This window comes from Theropithecus gelada, chromosome 9 (assembly GCF_003255815.1).
Source record: "Theropithecus gelada isolate Dixy chromosome 9, Tgel_1.0, whole genome shotgun sequence".
In the NCBI taxonomy this organism is placed as follows: Eukaryota; Metazoa; Chordata; class Mammalia; order Primates; family Cercopithecidae; genus Theropithecus; species Theropithecus gelada.
Genome location: NC_037677.1, coordinates 110,742,275 through 110,762,307, shown reverse-complemented (window position 1 = coordinate 110,762,307; position 20,033 = coordinate 110,742,275). Strand labels below are relative to the sequence as shown.

The 20,033-nt window shown below is 35.6% G+C and overlaps 1 protein-coding gene across 3 annotated transcripts in view; it reads left to right on the top strand.

Moving 5' to 3' along the window:
* The window catches only part of CCDC186 (coiled-coil domain containing 186), a 54,835-nt gene extending 35,051 nt beyond the window's left edge, over positions 1–19,784 (top strand). For 2 of the 3 annotated variants that reach the window (XM_025397595.1, XM_025397596.1), the window contains 10 exons: positions 2,907–3,011; positions 4,013–4,111; positions 4,278–4,364; positions 5,205–5,347; positions 8,380–8,635; positions 9,227–9,416; positions 10,606–10,686; positions 12,942–13,152; positions 14,503–14,722; positions 15,394–19,784. In XM_025397595.1, the coding sequence (XP_025253380.1) occupies positions 2,907–3,011; positions 4,013–4,111; positions 4,278–4,364; positions 5,205–5,347; positions 8,380–8,635; positions 9,227–9,416; positions 10,606–10,686; positions 12,942–13,152; positions 14,503–14,722; positions 15,394–15,477 (1,476 nt within the window). In that variant the 3' untranslated portion in view covers positions 15,478–19,784. Of the gene's footprint in view, positions 1–2,906; positions 3,012–4,012; positions 4,112–4,277; positions 4,365–5,204; positions 5,348–8,379; positions 8,636–9,226; positions 9,417–9,906; positions 10,687–12,941; positions 13,153–14,502; positions 14,723–15,393 lie in introns of all 3 variants that reach the window. The other variant, XR_003121234.1, reaches the window with a different exon arrangement.
* The last annotated feature ends 249 nt before the right edge of the window (positions 19,785–20,033 follow it).

The window sequence follows — 20,033 nt, the reverse complement described above, 5'->3', positions numbered from 1 at the left end:
TATTCCTTAGCACTTGCCACTAATGTATTTTACTTACGTATTGTATTTAGTGTCTCCATTACTAGAATATGAGCTTCATGAAGGTGAGATTATGTTTGTTTTCTTTTACAGCTATGTCCCTTGAGCATAGAACAATGCCTGGTGCATAGATGCGCCAGTGAATACTGAATGAATGAATAAGTGAAACACAATCAGTACCTTAACCAAAACATTTAATGTGATTCTCACTTTTCCCTTACTCATTTACTTAATATTTATTTGGCATACAGGAATTTCTCAATTGCTATTTTTTGAGTGAATGAAGTGCTTACTATGTGCCAGGCTCTTTTTAGTTATTAATGGTATAGTAGTAGAAAAACATATATGAAGTTCCTTTTCTCTCTCTTTTTCTCTTTCTTTTTCTCCCTCTCTGTCCATTGAGTCTAGTATTTTAAAAAGTCAGCATTTGAAAAAGTAAATAATTGCTTATATTTTAAAAGTGGTACTACCTTTTAATACAAGTCAAATTATTAAAAACTAGCAACTGAAAATATATAACTTTCAGTACTTATATGGTAAATTTTTTTTTTAATGACATGTAAGAAGCAATTTATTTTTGTTTTTCTTTTTTCTTTTCCTTTTTTTTTTTTTTTTTTTTCTTTTTTTGAGATGGAACCTTGCTCTGTCACCCAGGCTGGAGTGCAGTGGCACGATCTTGGCTCACTGCAACCTCTGCCTCCTGGGGTCAAGTGATTCTCCTGCCTCTGCCTCCTGAGTAGCTGGGATTGTAGGCGTGTACTACCACACCTGGCTAATTTTTGTATTTTTAGTAGAGACTGGGTTTTGCTATGTTGGCAAGGCTGGTCTTGAACTCCTGACCTCAGGTGATCCGTCTGCCTCGGCCTCCCAAAGTGCTGGGATTACAGACATGAGCCACTGCACCCGGCCTATTAATGCAATTCAGATGGTTCAAGAGATGCAGGGAAAGGCATTCCATGTAGAGGAACAGCAGGAAAAAAAGGAACAAAGGGAGATGAGTATTGGGTATTTGGGGTGCCCAGCCTAACTAGAGGCTTATATTAGATATTCCTTTATTAATTAAACAGATACTTGTCAAGCAATTAATATGTGACAAGTACCGAGTTAGTTGCTATTGAGAAGCTATATGCTGTATTAGGGGAACATACAAGCTATAGTATAATGTATTGATCATTAGAATCCAGGGAATGCCTAAATTTTATCTGTGGAAAAGCAGAGTGAGCGGCATCTGCCTTTTTCTGAAGGGAAGCTACTGAGAGGAGATGATACCTAAAGTCTCATTTGAAATCCACATGATAACCAAAATCATGGATCGGTCTGCTGGGGGAGAATTATGAAGAAAGAGGTGTATGGCCAGGTTGTATCTTGGAAAATCACCACAGGAAGTAAAAGCCAGTCAGGGAACAATGAAGAGGGCAGAAAGAGAAGGAGAATATTGTCTTGTAATGGAAACAGAGGAAGGATATTGAAAGAGTCAGGGGTGGTCAGAACTGGAGCAAGTTAAGTAAAGAATAACAAGAAGTAGTAGTAATTGGATTTAATAAGGGTAGCCCCTGAAAACTTTCAGAGTTGCCATCTTAGGAGAATGATTAGGAACAGAAACCAGATTGCAGCATCAGTCTATAAAACGACAGTTTTACTTTAGGAGGCTGAGACAGGTGGATCACCTGAGGTCAGGAGTTTGAGACCATCCTGGCCAACACGGCAAAAACCCATCTCTACTAAAAATACAAAAATTAGCTGGGTGTGGTGGCACACACCTGTAATCTCAGCTACTTGGGAGGCTGAGGCAGGAGAATCACTTGAACCCAGGAGGTGGAGGTTGCAGTGAGCTGACATCGTACCACTGTAGTCCAACCTGAGTGACGGAATGAGACTCTGTCTCAAAAAAAAAAAGACAGTTTTTATGTTTTGTTTTGTTTTGTTTTTTGAGACAAGGTCTGACTCTGTTTCCCAGGCTGGAGTGCAGTGATGTGATCTTGGCTCACTGCAGCCTCTGCCTCCCTGCAACCTTTGCCTCCCGGGTTCAAATGATTCTCCTGCCTCAGCCTCCCAAGCCGAGTAGCTGGGATTACAGGTGCCCACCACCATGCCTGGCTAATTGTGTTTTTGTTTGTTTGTTTGTTTGTTTGTTTTTGAGACCAAGTTTCACTCTTGTTGCCCAGGCTGGAGTGCAGTGGTGCAATTTCGGCTCACCGCAGCCTCCCCCTCCCAGGTTCAAGCAGTTCTCCTGCTTCAGCCTTCCTGAGTATCTGGGATTACAGGCATGTGCCACCACACTCTGCTAATTTTGTATTTTTAGTAGAGATGGGGTTTCTCCATTTTGGTCAGGCTGGTCTGGAACTCCCAACCTCAGATGATCTGCCTGCCTCAGCCTCCCAATGTGCTGGGATTACAGGCGTGAGCCACCGCACCTGGCCAAGTTTTTTATTTTTAGTAAAGACGGGGTTTCACCATGTTGGCCAGGCTGGTCTCAAGCTCCTGACCTCAGGTGATCCACCTGCCTCAACCTCCCAAAGTTCTGGAATTATAGGCATGAGCCACCTTGCCCAGCCAAGACAGTTATAAATAGATACCACAGCCGTAAACCAAAGAATTGTCTTTGATGTGTGTGTACAAAGAACTTTTTAACACTTTGCTCATCTTATCAGGTTAGTAACTTCTAGTAATTTGTGCCAAAAACTGTCAAATTTAACTGTATTTAATGGCTATTAGTTAACTATACAAAACATTTTAATTTTTTGTCAGAAACATAAAATACTATTGCTAGAATAATAAACGGCCGCTCAGTGACAGTGCTAGGACAAGAACCTTCTTACTTGCCGAACACTTCTTACCATTCATCACATTGCTGTACTCAACTTTGTCTCTGTCTTTTGTCAATGCAGGAAACCAAAGATAAACTCAAAGAAACAACAACAAAATTAACACAAGCAAAGGAAGAAGCAGATCAGATACGAAAAAACTGTCAGGATATGATAAAAACATATCAGGTATGCATAACTTTTAAAATAGATTAGTATCAAATTTTAGCAAATATCAGTTATATCTTTTTTTTTTTTTTAAAGTTGGAGTCTCACTCTGTCACCTGGGCTGGAGTTCAATGGCATGGTCTCGGCTCACTGCAGCCTCTGCCTCCCAAGTTCAAGTGATTCTCCTGCCCCAGCCTCCCGAGTAGCTGGAATTACAAGCGCCTGCCACCACACCTGGCTAAATTTTTTATTTTTAGTAGAGAGGGGGTTTCACTGTGTTGGCCAGGCTGGTCTTGAACTCCTGACTTCGTGAGTCACCTGCCTCGGTCTCCCAGAGTGCTGGGATTACAGGCATGAACCACTGCGCCCAGCCAGTTCTCTTGTTTCGTTAAATTTCCATATGTACAGTATTCTACTTCTGCATATAGAATGTACTTTGTTGGGCAGGCAGTTAAATAAAATGCAGGTTATTTCCAATGTTAAAGTACCTGCAGCTTCAATGGATTTTATAAGAGAAGTTTTCCAACAAATAAAAACCCTAGAAAATGTCAGAAGAATGAAGAGTGCAAGGAAATGTATAGTTTACAAAAATAACTACTCTACTATGTTACATGTTTTAATGTACTATTCTTGTTTATGCAAAATTGACATATTTAAAATCTTTCAATGCAGTCTTCGATTTTACGTATACTACGTATTTTACAATTAGTGAACTTAATTGCAATGCTTTCTTTTCAAAGTATAAAACTTTAACCCATTTGCTATTTAGAAAAAAAGTGCAGCTTGCTGCCAGCACTCATTTAATTTTACATAAACACACTCGAGGCTGAAACAAATCTGACTGATTTTCAGTGTGAAGATAAAATATAAAAACTGTTCTTGGAGTTATTTTTAAACAGAACTTGTCTCTTATCCTAATGTAACAAATGTATATGATGCTACACTAGGATTAGAGAGTAATCTCAGGGCAAATGGGAAATGGGTTAAAAATTGTCACACTTTTTTCATTTTCTTTCCACTAGGAGTCAGAAGAAATTAAATCAAATGAGCTTGATGCAAAACTTAGAGTCACAAAAGGAGAACTTGAAAAACAAATGCAAGAAAAATCCGACCAGCTAGAGGTGAGTAGTTTTGCTCTTTATGTATCCTAAGTTGCGTAATAAATACAGAAAGAGAAATAGAACTTATTGCCATCTACTTTTAAGGCCTTTTGGAAAGAACAGGCAATAAATCCTAGATATAGTTTAGTACGTTATGATTTGTTGTGTCTTTTAAACTTTTTTAAAGATGCATCATGCCAAAATAAAGGAACTAGAAGATCTGAAGAGAACATTTAAGGAGGGTATGGATGAGTTACGAACCCTGAGAACAAAGGTAATTCAATCTTTAGTCATGAATCCAGAGGAAGGGTAAATATCTTAAATTTTGGATTCATTCTGATTTTTAAAGTGGTGGGGAAAGGACATTAACATAGAAATATTCCATAATAAATGAACTCAGAGTAGAGAAGAGGAGCAATTTCCTAGCAACTGCTTTTGTTTAAAGGAAAATGTCTTCCGTGTTAGTCCCTTTGACGTGTTTGCCAAACATTCCTATTTCACAGCACATTTGCTGTGTTTATAACTTATCCTTGGGCCTCTCTCTAAAGACAATCTCATCAATGAATCAACTGGAAAGATAGTTGGACCTTAGAACTGTGTCAGAAAATAATAGGAAGGCTATATTTTTCCCGAATATATTTAATAGACGGATAGTTTTAATGGCCAATAATCTATTAAGTCCTCGTCAGTGTTTATAGTCTTTATTGTAAGATTAGTATCTCTTCCAATATGAATATGAATGTGTATCATTCATTTATTTAGAAATAGTCCTTTAACCACCCTGAATTTGAGATCACTTGATAATTTTAAATTGTTTTTCATAAACCTTCTTACTTGTTCTTCCTGCCAGTTTTCTGAGGTAGAGAAGATATATTATTATTTTTCAGATGAAGAGATGGTGATTCAGTAAAAAGTGAAATGACATGCTAAAACTCCCATGACTGAATCATAAGAAACCTGAGACTAAAACGTAGGATTGTAAAATTTGCATTATATTTTCTTCACGTTAATGGTGCTTTAGAATTTCTAGATTATTCATATGTAACCACTATATAAAATAGTTTATAAAGAACAAGAAGACATGGTTTGTAACTTGGTTATGATCATTCGATAGGTGAAATGTCTAGAAGATGAACGATTAAGAACAGAAGATGAATTATCAAAATATAAGGAAATTATTAATCGCCAAAAAGCTGAAATTCAGAATTTATTGGACAAGGTGAAAATTTTTGATCAGCTACAGGAGCAGCTTCAAAGGTACAAAATGAGCAACTTCTATTTGTATTAATAAACAAGCTTTTAAATTTTATCTCGAGATTTTCGAAATGCAATTGTTGCATTAAACAAGAACAATTTTTAGAATTTTACTAGCTGAAATTTTTAAATTTTTTCTCTTTATTTGAACTTCTTTGGATTATCTTTGAGTTCCTTCCTATCATGGTTTCTAAAAATCAAAGTTTATATTCCTTAAACATTGGTAGTGGCAATTTATGACAGAATAGGTTGAGTCTCTTATCCATTCCTTAGCTTTCGAATTCTGTTGCTTATGCACAGTGTTTACTTTTTCTTCTAAAAGGTAAGTCTAGCTCTAGATCTTTGCATGTGTGTAGCTTAAGATCTGGAACTGACATTATTCCTTGGCTCCTTATAAAACCATTTAAGTAAACTCGACTTGTGACATTACTTGACAGAACGTGGATTCATTTTGAAGCCAGGTAACTTCTTTTCCACATCTTGCTGATAACTAAGCTGTTGAGTGTTGCTAAAAAAAAAATCTCTACCATCATTCAGATTGATTCTGCTAATAAATTCATGATCACTAACCTCAATTGGAAATATTAATGCACCTAATCTTGCCATGTGTCCTTGCTCAGAGATTCTCCACCCTCTTCATAACATCTTTTCTAAACCCTACCGTTTTCTTCACACTTAAGTTTTTCCTCTTACTTTTCTATTTACTCTTGGCAGGTGTTTACTTCTTCACAGAAAAAATGAGAACTGTCAGGTAACCGCTCTCTCAACTTTTTGCCCTCAGTCCCGTGAACTGCCTGTATCTGCAGCCATATTTTCTGCTGTTACCGTGGAAGAATCTCCTCTGTGAATCAAATTAGTCTTTCTACTTCTGCTGTGGATTTCATCTCTTCTGCCTTCTTGGGTTCTGTCTTGATTATTATTCTTTATCCTTTATGGCTTACCTTTCTCCACTTTCTTTTTCTTTCTACATTTAAACATAAGTGTCTTTTAAAAATATCAAAACTCCTGGCCGGGTGTGGTGGCTTATGCCTGTAATCCCAGCACTTTGGGAGGCCGAGGCGGGCAGATCAGGAGGTCAGGAGATCGAGACCATCCTGGCTAACATGGTAAAACCCCGTCTCTACTAAAAAACAAAATAGAAAAAATTAGCCGGGCGTGATGGCGGGCGCCTTTAGTCCCAGCTACTCGGGACGCTGACGCAGGAGAATGGCGTGAACCTGGGACGGGGAGCTTGCAGTGAGCCGAGATCGTGCCACTGCACTCCAGCCTGGGCGACAGAGTGAGACTCTTGTCTCAAAAAAAAAAAAAAAAAAAATCAAAATTCTTATACCTTTGCCCTGCTGCCTTATTTTTCTCCTTTCCTTTGCAGCCAAAGTTTATAGAATCTTCTGTATTCATTCTCCATTTCCTCACTTCCTATGTTCTGTACCTCTCCAGTTCATTGTAGCTTCTATCCCACCATTTCATTAAAAATTACTAATGCCTCCCTGCATATGGTAGACATATCTCAGACCCACCCTTGCTTGAATTTTTATCATCTTTAAACACTGTTGAATTCAATTGTCTTTCTTGATAGGCTTGTTCCTTTGGCTTCGTTTCCATCACATGCTGATTTTCCTCTCACCTTTTTGGCCACTGTCTCTCAATCTCCTTGGCAGGCTTCTCTTTCTCTCATAAAGCCCTCTTGTTCTAATTTTATTGTAACTTTGGGTGACCCCAACTGGTTTTATAGTATGCTGCAGGACTTTTGAATCATTATCTTTAGCCCCTTTCACTAAGCTCCAGGCCCAAGTATCAAAGATACCTCAAACCTTAGCATGTCCAAAATCGGTTTCTCTGTCCCATGCTTCTCCTCACATGTTCCTAGGATGAATGATGAGTGCAGCATCCATGTGACTGTCCAGCTCAACAGGTTGAGGGCCATCCACATTTCTTCTTTCCTTCCCCTCACACATCTAGCCAGTTACAAAGTATTCATGATACTGAGTCTGTAACATCTGTCAAGTCCATTCACTTTTTACCTCCCCGCTGCTACTACCATAGTCCAAGCTATTATCAGCTCTCACCTGAAAAACTGCCACCGTTTGTATTTTTTCTGCTTGTATCCTCTCTAATCTATTTTCCACACTGTGGTTAGTATAATCCTTTTTAAAAAGGAAATCTAAAAACTCTTCAGTGATTTCCCACTGCCTCAGAGATTGTTTAGTGAGTTCCATTGCCTTAGCATGGCTTATAAGATTAGTGACTTGTCCCTTGCTGCTTCCATGCCTTCCCTTTCTTCACCCTTGTATTTCAGCTGTAGTTGGTTAACAGATGTTAATGGATTGTTTCCTATGTGCCAAACCCTGTGTTAAGTGCTTGGGATATAGTACAGTCCTTCTCTTCATCAATACTGAACATCTGTTAGGACCAACAAAAAGTCCTCTTACTCCCTTCCCAGCTTTTAGCACATACTGTTCCCTTTACCTGGAGCATATTTTTTTTTCCAGTAACTTCTGCTTTAGGTCAGGGATCAACCATGGCTTACAAAACAAATCCAGCCCACTTCCTCTTTTAGTAAATGAAGTTTTTTTGGAATACATCCACACTCATTCATATAATATCTGTGGCAGTTTTCATAGTACAATGGCAGAGTGGAACAATTGCAGCAAAACCATGTGACCCAGAAACCTAACTTATTTACTATCTGATCTTTTACAGGAAAAGGTTGCTGATTCCTGCTTTAAGTATTAGTTTGAGCATCACTTAGACTAGTTTAGGCAAACCCACTCTGTGCTTTTATCATCAAAAATGTTTTTTTACACTCATAATTTCTGCCCTTGACTAAAAACTCTTTGAAAGCGGAGACCGTGTTGGTCTTGCTCACTTTTCTTTCCAGCTTTTATTTCCTGGCATATATTAGGCATTTATAAATATTTGGATGAACGAATAGAAGTACCTGTATTAAGCATTTGACTAGATGCAAATTCCCAAACCATTAATTTAATGTCTTTTAATGGTTTATTTTTTTCTTAAATATAAATTTTGTTTTTTAGAGGTAAGCAAGAAATTGAAAATTTGAAGGAAGAAGTGGAAAGTCTTAATTCTTTGATTAATGACCTACAAAAAGACATCGAAGGCAGTAGGAAAAGAGAATCGGAGCTGCTACTGTTTACAGAAAGGCTCACTAGTAAGAATGCACAGCTTCAGTCTGAATCCAATTCTTTGCAGTCACAATTTGATAAACTTTCTTGTAGTGAAAGTCAGTTACAAAGCCAGTGTGAACAAATGAAACAGACAAATATTAATTTGGTAAGTATAAATTTACATTTATTTAAAACAACATAACAAGCACAAATTAAATTTCCCTAACAGTATAAACGTCGTGGTAGTTGAATTAAGTTCTTTCCCGGGCACTGACTTTCTGACAATTTCAGCTGCTGTAAGAAATGTTGGTTTTTTTCCTCAACTGTTATAATTTATAATAAAATTTCTTCCTAAAATAATTATGAAGAATATTTTACTTTTGAAAATGAGAAAACTGGTTTGTGTCCTTCCTAACTAGAATCATTATATATTTTTAAAATGTACTTTAAATTTCTATTTTTTTAATTTATGAGAATGTCTTCAAGTTACACATAAAAATGATTTGAGACTTTAATCCAAAAATTCAACAACCTGTATCACATGTTGCTTGGTATGTATGGAATGATATGCTCGTTAATGTATCCCCCTGCTTTGCTATATGGGAACTGTGAGAAGCTCAAGTAAACAAAAGCTGGTAAGGAATAATAATAGGACAATCTCCACTGTCAAGAACCTTAGATTGTTAAGGTAATAAACTGAGCATTAATGGAAACAAACATACTAAAATTGGTGGGTTTTGTTTTACTTACTATTCAGGAAAGTAGGCTGTTGAAAGAGGAAGAACTGCGAAAAGAGGAAGTCCAAACTCTGCAAGCTGAACTTACTTGTAGACAAAGAGAAGTTAAAGCACTGAGTACCCAAGTAGAAGAATTAAAAGATGAGTTAGTAACTCAAAGACGTAAACATGCCTCTAGTATCAAGGATCTCACCAAACAACTTCAGCAAGGTATAAAATTCTTCCACACTTAGACCATGAATGTGTTTGTTTCTTTTAATCATTAAGGATTTTCTAGAAAAAAAATATTTTTTGTGGTTCTACCACATTGAAGCTGTATGTTCTTTTTATTAATATTAGTAAACCAAATTCTTAAACTTCTTGCAATTTCATGAATTGTCTTTTATCCTAAAAGATATCTTGTATGCTAAAGGACATTTATTCACAGAATCACAAAACATGAGAATTGGGAAAGTAATGTTAGGGCATTAGCATCTAAACTTGTGATCACATACTCCTGTCAGTAAAAAGTGCTTAGGCATTTGTTCTCCAATTTATATGTGTTTGTTTATACATTTTAAACATACGTTACTCTTTTATATATATTAGAAAACATGAAAAATAGAAATTTTTAAACATCTATCTTTAAATATCAGTATAAATAGCAGCTCTGATATCTTCTCCTTTCACATTCCTGTGATTTCTTTTGTGCTGCATCCAGGCTACTGGCATCTAGGGTGCAGATACCCCAGATGCGTCCTCTAACTTGGAAATCGTTGCAACTTAACTCTTCACCTGGGTCTCAAGAAACAGACCCCAAAAAGTTATAAATTACCCAAGCATAACAATTGACTGCTGAACTAGATTCCAGATTTCTTTCTTTTAAAAAGAAAGAGTCATACAATCATTGGGTGTCTGTGTTATATGCTTGGGATACAAAAATAAGTAAGACACGTATTTTAACCTCCTATTCTCCACTATTTCCCATGGCTTTATTTGTGTTAAAATAGGTTGAAACATAGTAATAAGCTAAAAGGGACTTGGCATTTACTTAATATGAATATATTCAGATATTTGCCATAGAATTTAGTTTGTTTTTGTAGATGTAATTGAAGGGAAATTTGGAGGAAATTTCTGGTACTGTAAAGAACTTCTGAATCTTTCAGTACTTTAAAAAGTTAACTCCACTGTGATTAAGTGATGCCAGTGTCAGTTATAATGTTGTTTCTGTATATTTTGTACTTGTACATTTCCAAATGACATTTTATATGAATGACATAGCCCTCTGCCTAAAGTATGTATTCAAGAACTTTCTCTTGTCTATGCCATTTTTGCCTCAGTGATTTTAGCAATTAAAGTCAGAGATGGTAGGAGCAAATGGTCCTGATAACTGTGACAAATAATCTTCTTTTTTCTATAGCACGAAGAAAATTAGATCAAGTTGAGAATGGAAGCTATGACAAAGAAGTCAGCAGCATGGGAAGTCGTTCTAGTTCATCAGGTAAAAAACTAGTGGCTCTAGTTGTTATTTCATGATTGATGTAAAAATAAATAGCATTTTTGGCCAGGTACAATGGCTCACACCTGTAATCCCAGCACTTCGGGAGGCCAAGATGAGTGGATCACCTGCGGTCAGAAGTTCAAGACCAGCCTGGTCAACATGGAGAAACCCCATCTCTACTAAAAATACAAAAATTAGCTGGGTGTGGTAGTTTACGCCTACCTGTAATCCCATCGGGAGGCTGAGGCACGAGAATCACTTGGAGGTGGAAGTTGCGGTGAGCTGAGATTGCATCACTGTGCTTCAGCCTGGGCAACAGAGCAAAACTCTGTCTCAAAAAATAAATAAATAGCATTTTTTTATTTTAAAAAGTATTGATATGCTTTGTTTCAGTTTGAAGTATGAAACATAGTGGTTACATATAATTATATTGTAAAAAATGTTTCTGGTTAAATATTTAAGTTCTATTCATTACCCAGGATTTCAGATATGTCATGAGGTTCTATGCAATCTGTGTCCCTACTTTCTTTTTTGTTCGTTGTGTTTTCTTTTCTTTTTTTTTTTTCTTTTTTTTTTTTTTTCCTGGAGACAGGGTCTTAACTCGGTCACCCAGGCTGGAGTGCAGTGGTGTGACTTTGGCTCCCTGCAACCTCAACCACAATCTTCCCACCTCAGCCTCTCAAGTAGCTACAGCTATAGGCACATGCCAAACGCCTAGCTAATGTTTATTTTTTGGTTTTTTGTTTTTGTGTTTGTTTTGTTTTGTGTTTTGTATAGACAAGATCTCACTATGTTGCCCAGGCTGATCTTGAACTCCTGGCTTCAAGTGATCCTTCCACCTTGGCCTCCCAGAGTTGTGGGATGACAGGCGTGAGCCACCGTGCCCAGCCCCTTCTTTTTTCTAGCCTGCTGCTGCTTTATTCTGTGCAACAGCTTCCTCTTCTGTTTTTTAAAATCAGATTTATAAAGAGATTTGGTGTACAGTGGTCTCTCTCTTTTTCTTTTAACAGCCAAGAACCAATGAAGATGTCATCATTGTGTATCAGAGTTTTACATATATATGCACATGTATATATTTTTAAATCTTTTAGTTTTTCTCATGATAGATATGCCTATGTTCTAAAGTAAAAATGGGTAGAGTCTATAAAATTATGATTGATACCATTATGAAAATGATAATTAGCAAAATATCAGTGTTTGTGTCTTTTTTGGAATGCCAAGAACCATGCTAAGCACTTGAAACATACCATTTACTCTGCAAAAAAGTCATGTGAGGTAGGTATTATAATTCCCATTTTATAGATGAGGAAACCAAGATTCAGAGGCTACATGATTCACCCAAAGTCCACAGTGAGAAATCTTTGGCTCCAGGGTCCTTGCTTGGCACTATACTATATTGCCTCCCAGAGGTTGCACATTAGTAGAAAACCATCATCAGCTGTTATAGTAGTGGGAAAAAAATGTGTAGTAAGAACATGGGTTTGAAATTATAGACATGTATTTAGATCTCAGGTCTGCCATTTATTCGTTATATAACTTTGGATAAGATATATTACTTTGGATAAGAGATATTACTTAAAGCTATAAAATGGGATTGGAAAAAACTAATCTTTGTAGGGTAAAGAGGATCAGATTCTTCTTACTGATGTTGGTAAAAGTAATACCTAACACTGCGTAATGTTTACTATATGGCTTTTTCGAAGCATTTCACATATATTAATTCATTTAAATGAGGATAACAATCCTGTGAGGTAAATAATGTAATTTATGCCACTTTAAGATGACATAACCAAGGCACAGAAAAGTAAATACCTTGTCCAAAGTCACACAGCTAGTAAGTAGAGGAGTAGTATTTGAACCTAGGCAGGCTGGCCTCAGAGCTTAACCCACTATATTCTAACCTCTGTTTCTCTGTCTCCTCTCGTACCTCTGTTCCTGTCCTCCCTTCCTCCTCCTCTCTGCTTTGTTCTATTATAGTTTAATTTTGGTCTCACTTTAGACTTGTTACTCTTTTTGAGATCCTTGTTTCTCTTATTACCACTTCCTGAGAGATACAGTATAGACCCTGTTGATACCTCTGTCACCAGTATATTCAGAAACAAGAACCTATGCCACGTTGACTTGTGTTGCCTTCTGTGTCCAACTCTGTTAGAGTGAATATTTGAAATGATACTGGAATAAATAATATATGAGATGAGAGATGATGTTAGATTAAGCACAGTATCTAAACCAATTTTTTTTTTTTTTGTCTTCAGGGTCCCTGAATGCTCGAAGCAGTGCAGAAGATCGATCTCCAGAAAATACTGGGTCCTCAGTAGCTGTGGATAACTTTCCACAAGTAGATAAGGCCATGTTGATTGAGAGGATAGTTAGGCTGCAAAAAGCACATGCCCGGAAAAATGAAAAGATAGAATTTATGGAGGACCACATCAAACAACTGGTGGAAGAAATTAGGAAAAAAACAAAGTATGTATTATTATGGTAGCATGATCGGTCTTCAAAATACTATTACTCATATGGCAAAGTTACTGTTTTTAAAATTAGTCCTATCAAGAGCCTATCTTTCAAAAAATAATTATAGTTATTGAGTTCCCAGTCTTTTATGATCACCTATTATGTTCTAGGTTTTGTGAATACTAAGATGAAATAAAACACGGGTCTTTCCTTTAAAGTGATAGAGAGTTCAGTCAATGTTAATATTTTTAAGATACTTAAACAACTTTAGATTTTAAAAAGATAATGGTTTGCTTAGCTTTTTGACTGTGGCTCTAAGAGATATATATGGGGTTGTGGATTTTTTTTTCCTGTTGGATAGGACATAGTGGGATAATTTATTGAGTACCTAGTAGTACAAGGCACTGTGCCTATGGCTTAGCAATATCTCATTGATTGCTTACAACCACTCAGTGCGTGAGTTCTCTAATTTTGCAGATAACTGGGGCTCAGGTCAAATCATTAAATGTTTCAGGGCCACCATTCATCACCTGTGTGACAGACCTAGAGCTGAAGATCCAAACCCAGCTCTGACTAACTCTAGGGAGTGCTGCGCCAAATTCCTCTCACAAATACTGTTTTATGTAAATAAAAGTTGTTTTTATATTGTAGGCCTTTTCCAATGACTTAATTTTTATTTTGAAATAATTTTAGACTTATAGGAAAGTGTGCCTGTGACTTTTAAAAGAAAGAGCATAAAATACAGCAAATTGTAAGTCTAATAGTAGGAAAACAGAAAATATTAACAAATTGGAGCAATAAAGAAATTGTTCAGCTAGGTATGGTGTCTCACACCTGTAATCCCAGCACTTTGGGAGGCCAGAGGCCGAGGCAGGAGGATTGCTTGAGGCCAGGAGGTCAACCAGCCTGAGCAACATAGCAAGACCCCATCTCAAAAAAAAAATTACTCAGGCATGGTGGTACACGTCTGTGGTCCTAGCTGGTCGGAAGGCTGAGGCAGGAGGATCACTTGAGCCCATCCAGTGGAGGCTGCAGTGAGCTATGTTTGTGCCACTGCACTCCAGCCTGGGTGACAGAATGAGACCTTGTCTCTTTAAAAACAAACAAAAAAGCTCAAATTTTGATTAATAAGGAAAGACATAGAAAAACAATGTTTATATGTCTTTACTCTGAATGCTACAATAGAACAAAAATGAGGTAGTTTAAGAAACCATCCGAATAAGGAGAATTCTTTCCTAATATAGTTAGGTTATTAACCTAATATTTATTTTATGCTTATCTTTATTATTAGTTGACTTTTGCAAATTCCATTTTTTTTTAATTCTACAAGTACACAACTGATACTAACATTTTGTTTTGCAGAATAATTCAAAGTTATATTTTACGGGAAGAGTCAGGCACACTTTCTTCAGAGGCATCTGATTTTAACAAAGTTCATTTAAGTAGACGGGGTGGCATCATGGCATCTTTATACACATCCCATCCAGCTGACAATGGATTAACATTGGAGCTCTCTTTGGAGATCAACCGAAAATTACAGGCTGTTTTGGAGGATACGTTACTAAAAAATATTACTTTGAAGGTATTTGTATTTCTCATTCATATGCCAACCAGTAAACATGGCAAAATGATGCCTGTTTCACAGTCTGATCTAGCAATTAACTGGGCTGTTTCTGTAATGCAAGACAGTCATTTTACCCGAAGATGAAGTTTTGTGATTTTCTCTTTTTAAAAAGTATAGTTCTTTATATTAGGAAAGATGAAAAATAGCAAAAATTAATTTTGCTATTTGATAGACACTAAGATGTCATTAAATTTATATTGGATGGCTTTGACATATAATTAGTTTTAATTACTGAAACAATTTTTTAAGATTATGGCATTTCTGATTTATTTTTCAGCTTTATTTTCTTTTTTACAGTTAATATTTGACCCAACTATTTTATTTTTGCTGTGGGTGGGCCTTGAAAATTAGTACTGAGTTTAAAAATAATTTTAAAATCAGTAATAGTAAGAAATTATTTTATGCATTAAAAAATTGCTGTAGCTTTAGTAGAAAGTTTGAGTATTACTTTGAAATGGACAGGAGTACTTTACTGAAAACAGCTGGGTTGCTAGTTTATCTGACATAGCATTTAGGGCTAACCACTCTTTCATTTTCAAAATTTAGGCAAAAAATAGTTCAAACTGAATTGTTTTATTTATTATACTTTTGTTTTTCTCTTCCCTTTCCCCTCACCCCAATTATTAAAGGAAAATCTACAAACACTTGGAACAGAAATAGAACGTCTTATTAAACACCAGCATGAACTAGAACAGAAGACAAAGAAAACCTAATACAAGCCTCCTGCTCAGTAAACAGACAAAAGCCACACAGGAGTAGGTGCCACTGACCACTATCGTTGGAAACTTTCTTCCACTTTTTGTTTCAGCCAGTAAAAATATTGTTTTGCTTCATCTGTACACAAAAAATATCCTTTTACAATATGAATGCATTGCTATATATACTGTAAGACTGAAAGCTTTGATGAAGTTTGTTTTTGTATGGTGTAATATAACAGCCTGTCATTGAATCTAAACAACTTAATTTGCTTATATTCTTAAGAAATGTTGAACATTACAAGGGCTTTTATCAAGCCCTTTGTTCATATTTCTTCCCTTTAAAATACATAATGTCAAAAATGACTCACCTTTTAAAAATTATGTATGAAAACACAGGTGGTAAACATTCAGTAATACACTATTTCTCCAACATCAAGACAGCTTAAAAAAATGATAAAATTTTTTATTTTTATACTCCAGCATATTGGGTGAGTTTTAGGGATGCGTATGAATACTTAAATCTTCTAATTTCAGTTTTAATGAAAGCTGAATTTAATAGGAAAGCTAGCGTTGGTAACCAGCAATGATCAGTCATTATTTGCCTCTGTCAGGTTTTCTTATTGGTTTTAGGTACATTTTTTCAGATTCTGATTGTTTGAGTTAACGGTTGAATTTTTAAAGTTTTTAGTTACTTAAAATATGATTTTAAATTACATATTAATTTATAAAATTTCTGTGGAGTTTACTTATATTTTAAATTGTGAAATGGATCCTATCATGAGAACAGAGAGATGAATGGTTCTTTGAAACTGAAATACTTTAGTTTTACTGACATTGTGTAAAGATAAATATTTATGAAGAACCACCTTCCAAAAGAAACCAGCATATGGCACTATAAACTATTTCATTTGAGCACCATTCTTCAACATTGATATATTAATTATGTACTGTAGTGGAGTGATCATACAGTTCCCCCACATGTGATGTTTCAGTGTATTTATTTAAAACATAAAATAGTCCAGGTGCAGTAACTCACACCTGTAATCCCAGCACTTTGGGAGGCCAAGGCAGGAGGATCACCTGAGGCCAGGAGTTTAAGACCTGCCTTGGCAACATAGCGAGACCCCCATCTCTACAAAGAAATTTTAAAAGATTATCCAGGCATGGTGGTGCATGCCTTTAGTTCCAGCTACTCGGGAGGCTGAAGTGGTAGAATCACTTGAGCACAGGAGGTCAAGGCTGCAGGTGAGCCATGATGGTGCCACTGCATTCCAGCGTGGGCAACAGAGCAAGACCCTGTCTCTTAAAACAAAACAAAAAACCTCACACATACCTAAAATAAGTAACCAAAGGAACTTAATTTTTGAGCCAAATTTTTCTATCTTGTTGGATTTTTTACAATATTTATTTAAGATATACACTTAAGTGTTGCCATAGTATCAATATTTCTATGTCATTGAATTTTTTCTCACCCCTTATTATTTCTCACTTACAATTTCTGAGTGATTTTTCATATTTCATTATCTTCAGATCATTACTATAATAAGATACCTTGGCTCTTGTGCAGATACTGCAGCAAGCCTTGTTTGGTTTGGATTTTTGCATCCCTTTTTCTCCCATTAAGGGAATTAAGTTTTGGGATGATGGATTAAAAGCCTGTAAAGAATTGTATGGGCTCTAAAAGTTGGGCTCATGGTGGCAATATCCTTTTAATGTGTTTTAACATTTTTTAATCAACATTGTTTAAAAAGATAATTTACTAAGGATTAGATTATTTAATGAATGTCTTTTTTTTCTATATATTGAGTTAGATGTTATCCCAGAACAAATATCTTTTCACTTCAAAATGAAAATATATGTTCAAAGATGTTTTATTTTTAGAATAGTTATAAAAACTATTAGTCTTAACATAATGTGTCTTGTTCTTTTTACCATTAATAATTTATCAAAATGAGAGGGAAAGTGCAATCAAATCTGAATTATTTTACCATTTGTTTCTAGACACACTAAACACTCCTAAAGACTACTATGTGTAGGCAGCATAACTAAATTTTTCTAGTTTCTTATGATACAGGTTCATAAACTACAGTATTTGGATTTTTTCCTCCAAGGCACAAAATGTATAATGGAGACCAAATAGTGATCAGATCCATAGTATCCTATGCCTATACACTTTAAAATGTATATACATTTTAGACAAAAATGCACACTCCAGTATTAATATTTGTGCTCACATCTACTTGGAGAAGTTTAGTGAGAAAATTTTAGAAGAAAACTATTATAAACAATATTTTGACTCTATTACCTTTTTTGCCTTACAAATTTTAGAAACTATGGAAATTTTTTAAAGAAAATGCTTTAGTTTTCTTTTGTTCTTCAGTGTCTACTGTGTGCTTTTGTATATGGATCAGGACTGAGCAAAGTAATCTACATGTGTCAGAGATACCTATCTCTAATTCACAGACAGCTCCTGATGTAAGGATTTAGAGGGCCTTCTGCCCTCTAAATACATGGCGAGAAGAATGGGGTATCTGGAAAAGGAAAATGATCTGGATAAATCTGAAACCTGGAGGGAGGTTGGTTTTATATGTTCATTATTGGTTGTACATATCAAGGCTGTTTTGGTTATTTAGCAATATTTTGGTTTATTTGAGCTGGAAGTGATTTTTTCTGTGTATGTATATGTATACACTTAAATAGGTTTTAATTTTGAAGTGAATATTTTCCGTGACTCCATTTTCCCATACCACTTCAGACTTTAGCCTGTTTAGTTTTAAGGACTGAAAATGGTAGATTTGGGCAGAAGAATAAATTTGAACTTTGATGGTGTTTTTTTTGTTTTTACTTTCTATCTTCATACCCATTTAAAGCGATTTAGCTTGAAATTAAATTTTATCAGGCTACCAACATGTTATTTATTTATTTAATAAATGCATTTATTGAAAACCTATATTATTGTACTGGCACCATACAGGGTATTGTATTTATACTAGTGAGCAGACCAGGGCATTTCCATCCTCATGGAGTTTATGGTCTAATCAAAATAGCTGGGGCCAGGTGTGGTGGCTCACCCCTGTAATCCCAGCACTTTGGGAGGCCGAGGTGGGAGGATTGCTTGAGCCCAGGAGTTTGAGACCAGCCTGGACAACATGGCAAAACCCCATGTGTACAAAAGATAGAAAAAATTAGCCGGATGCAGTGGCACATGCCTGTGGTCTTAGCTACCCAGGAGGCTGAGTTGGGAGGATCATCTGAGCCTGGGAGGTTGAAGCTTGCAGTGAGCTATGATTGCCACTGTACTCCAGCCTGGGTGACAGAGTGAGACCCTGTCTCAAAAAAAAAAAAAAAAAAAAGGAAAGAAAATAGCTGGGAGAACTGGGAGACAATCAGAGCAGGTCTTGGACTTCTGTGGCTCATCTCAGCCCTTTATAACTAGCCTGAGAAGAGGGTTTATCTACTTGTGCAAGTGGCCCAGAAATCACTCTTACATGAGGCTTTGGAAAATCCTTGCAAAGGTACGCTGAGAGTAAATTACTGTTTTCCTGGTGGTTCTGCATGTTTCCTAACTTTTGTCACAGTTTAATGTTTATTATTTAAGAAAAATTTAAAAAAATCCAAAGACCAGAAAATGGCATTAGATTTTTTACCATTAAATTATTAATGCCTATTTGGTGCTCATAAAGATTAATCATGTCACGCATGTTTCCAAACTTTCTTTTGCAATATATTATTTTCTAAAAATTGTTATATGCAAATTTAAACCAAGATTTATCAGTAAAAGAAAAAAATAGAATCCTTGATAATGTAAATGTTATTAGATATGCTACCCTGGTGAAAATATTTTTATAAATCATGTTGTCATTTATGCTTTATGAATGGTAATTCCAGTAGCCTATTTTTTGATAACCTTTTTTTTAAAAGTAATTTTTTTTGGACACCAAGATTGTTGATTTTTAATTAACACCAGTTGGTGGCACTAGAAACCTGAAATTTTTCAAGGATGAACAAAGAAAAATTGAAAAGGTAATCTAAACATGGAGAATTTTTAGGAAAATAAATGAAAAATATAATTGTATATTAGAGATGTATTTTTCTTCTGGAATGGAATTCTTTTTTAAAATGCAAATGGCTATCCATTTTGACTGCAGTGATGAAACTTGTCTTCCAGAAGACATATATATATGCGTGTGTGTGTATTGTACAGATAATCTTTAATTTGATTACACTGTTTGTTGTAAATATGTTTCTGTATAAAATGAAGCTTTTCAAGAGGATTCTATGTATATATTGTACTTATTAAATAGGTAATGCCTGTTTACCAACTTGTAGTTTAATGGCATCTTTAATTATTTGTTTATATACACCATTTGCTAAACAGACTGATTCTTCAGACTGTTGGCAAGGCTTATTCAAATAGCTTCAATTTTCTTTTTTTTAACTAGACTGGGAATTTTTGCTTTCTATAGTTGTCTTTATCAATATGATTGGAAGTCAGTGAGCAATAGTAAGCAGATTTAAGTTGAATGCTAAGTTGTATTTTGAATTTTTTTTTTTTTTTTTTTTTTTTTTTT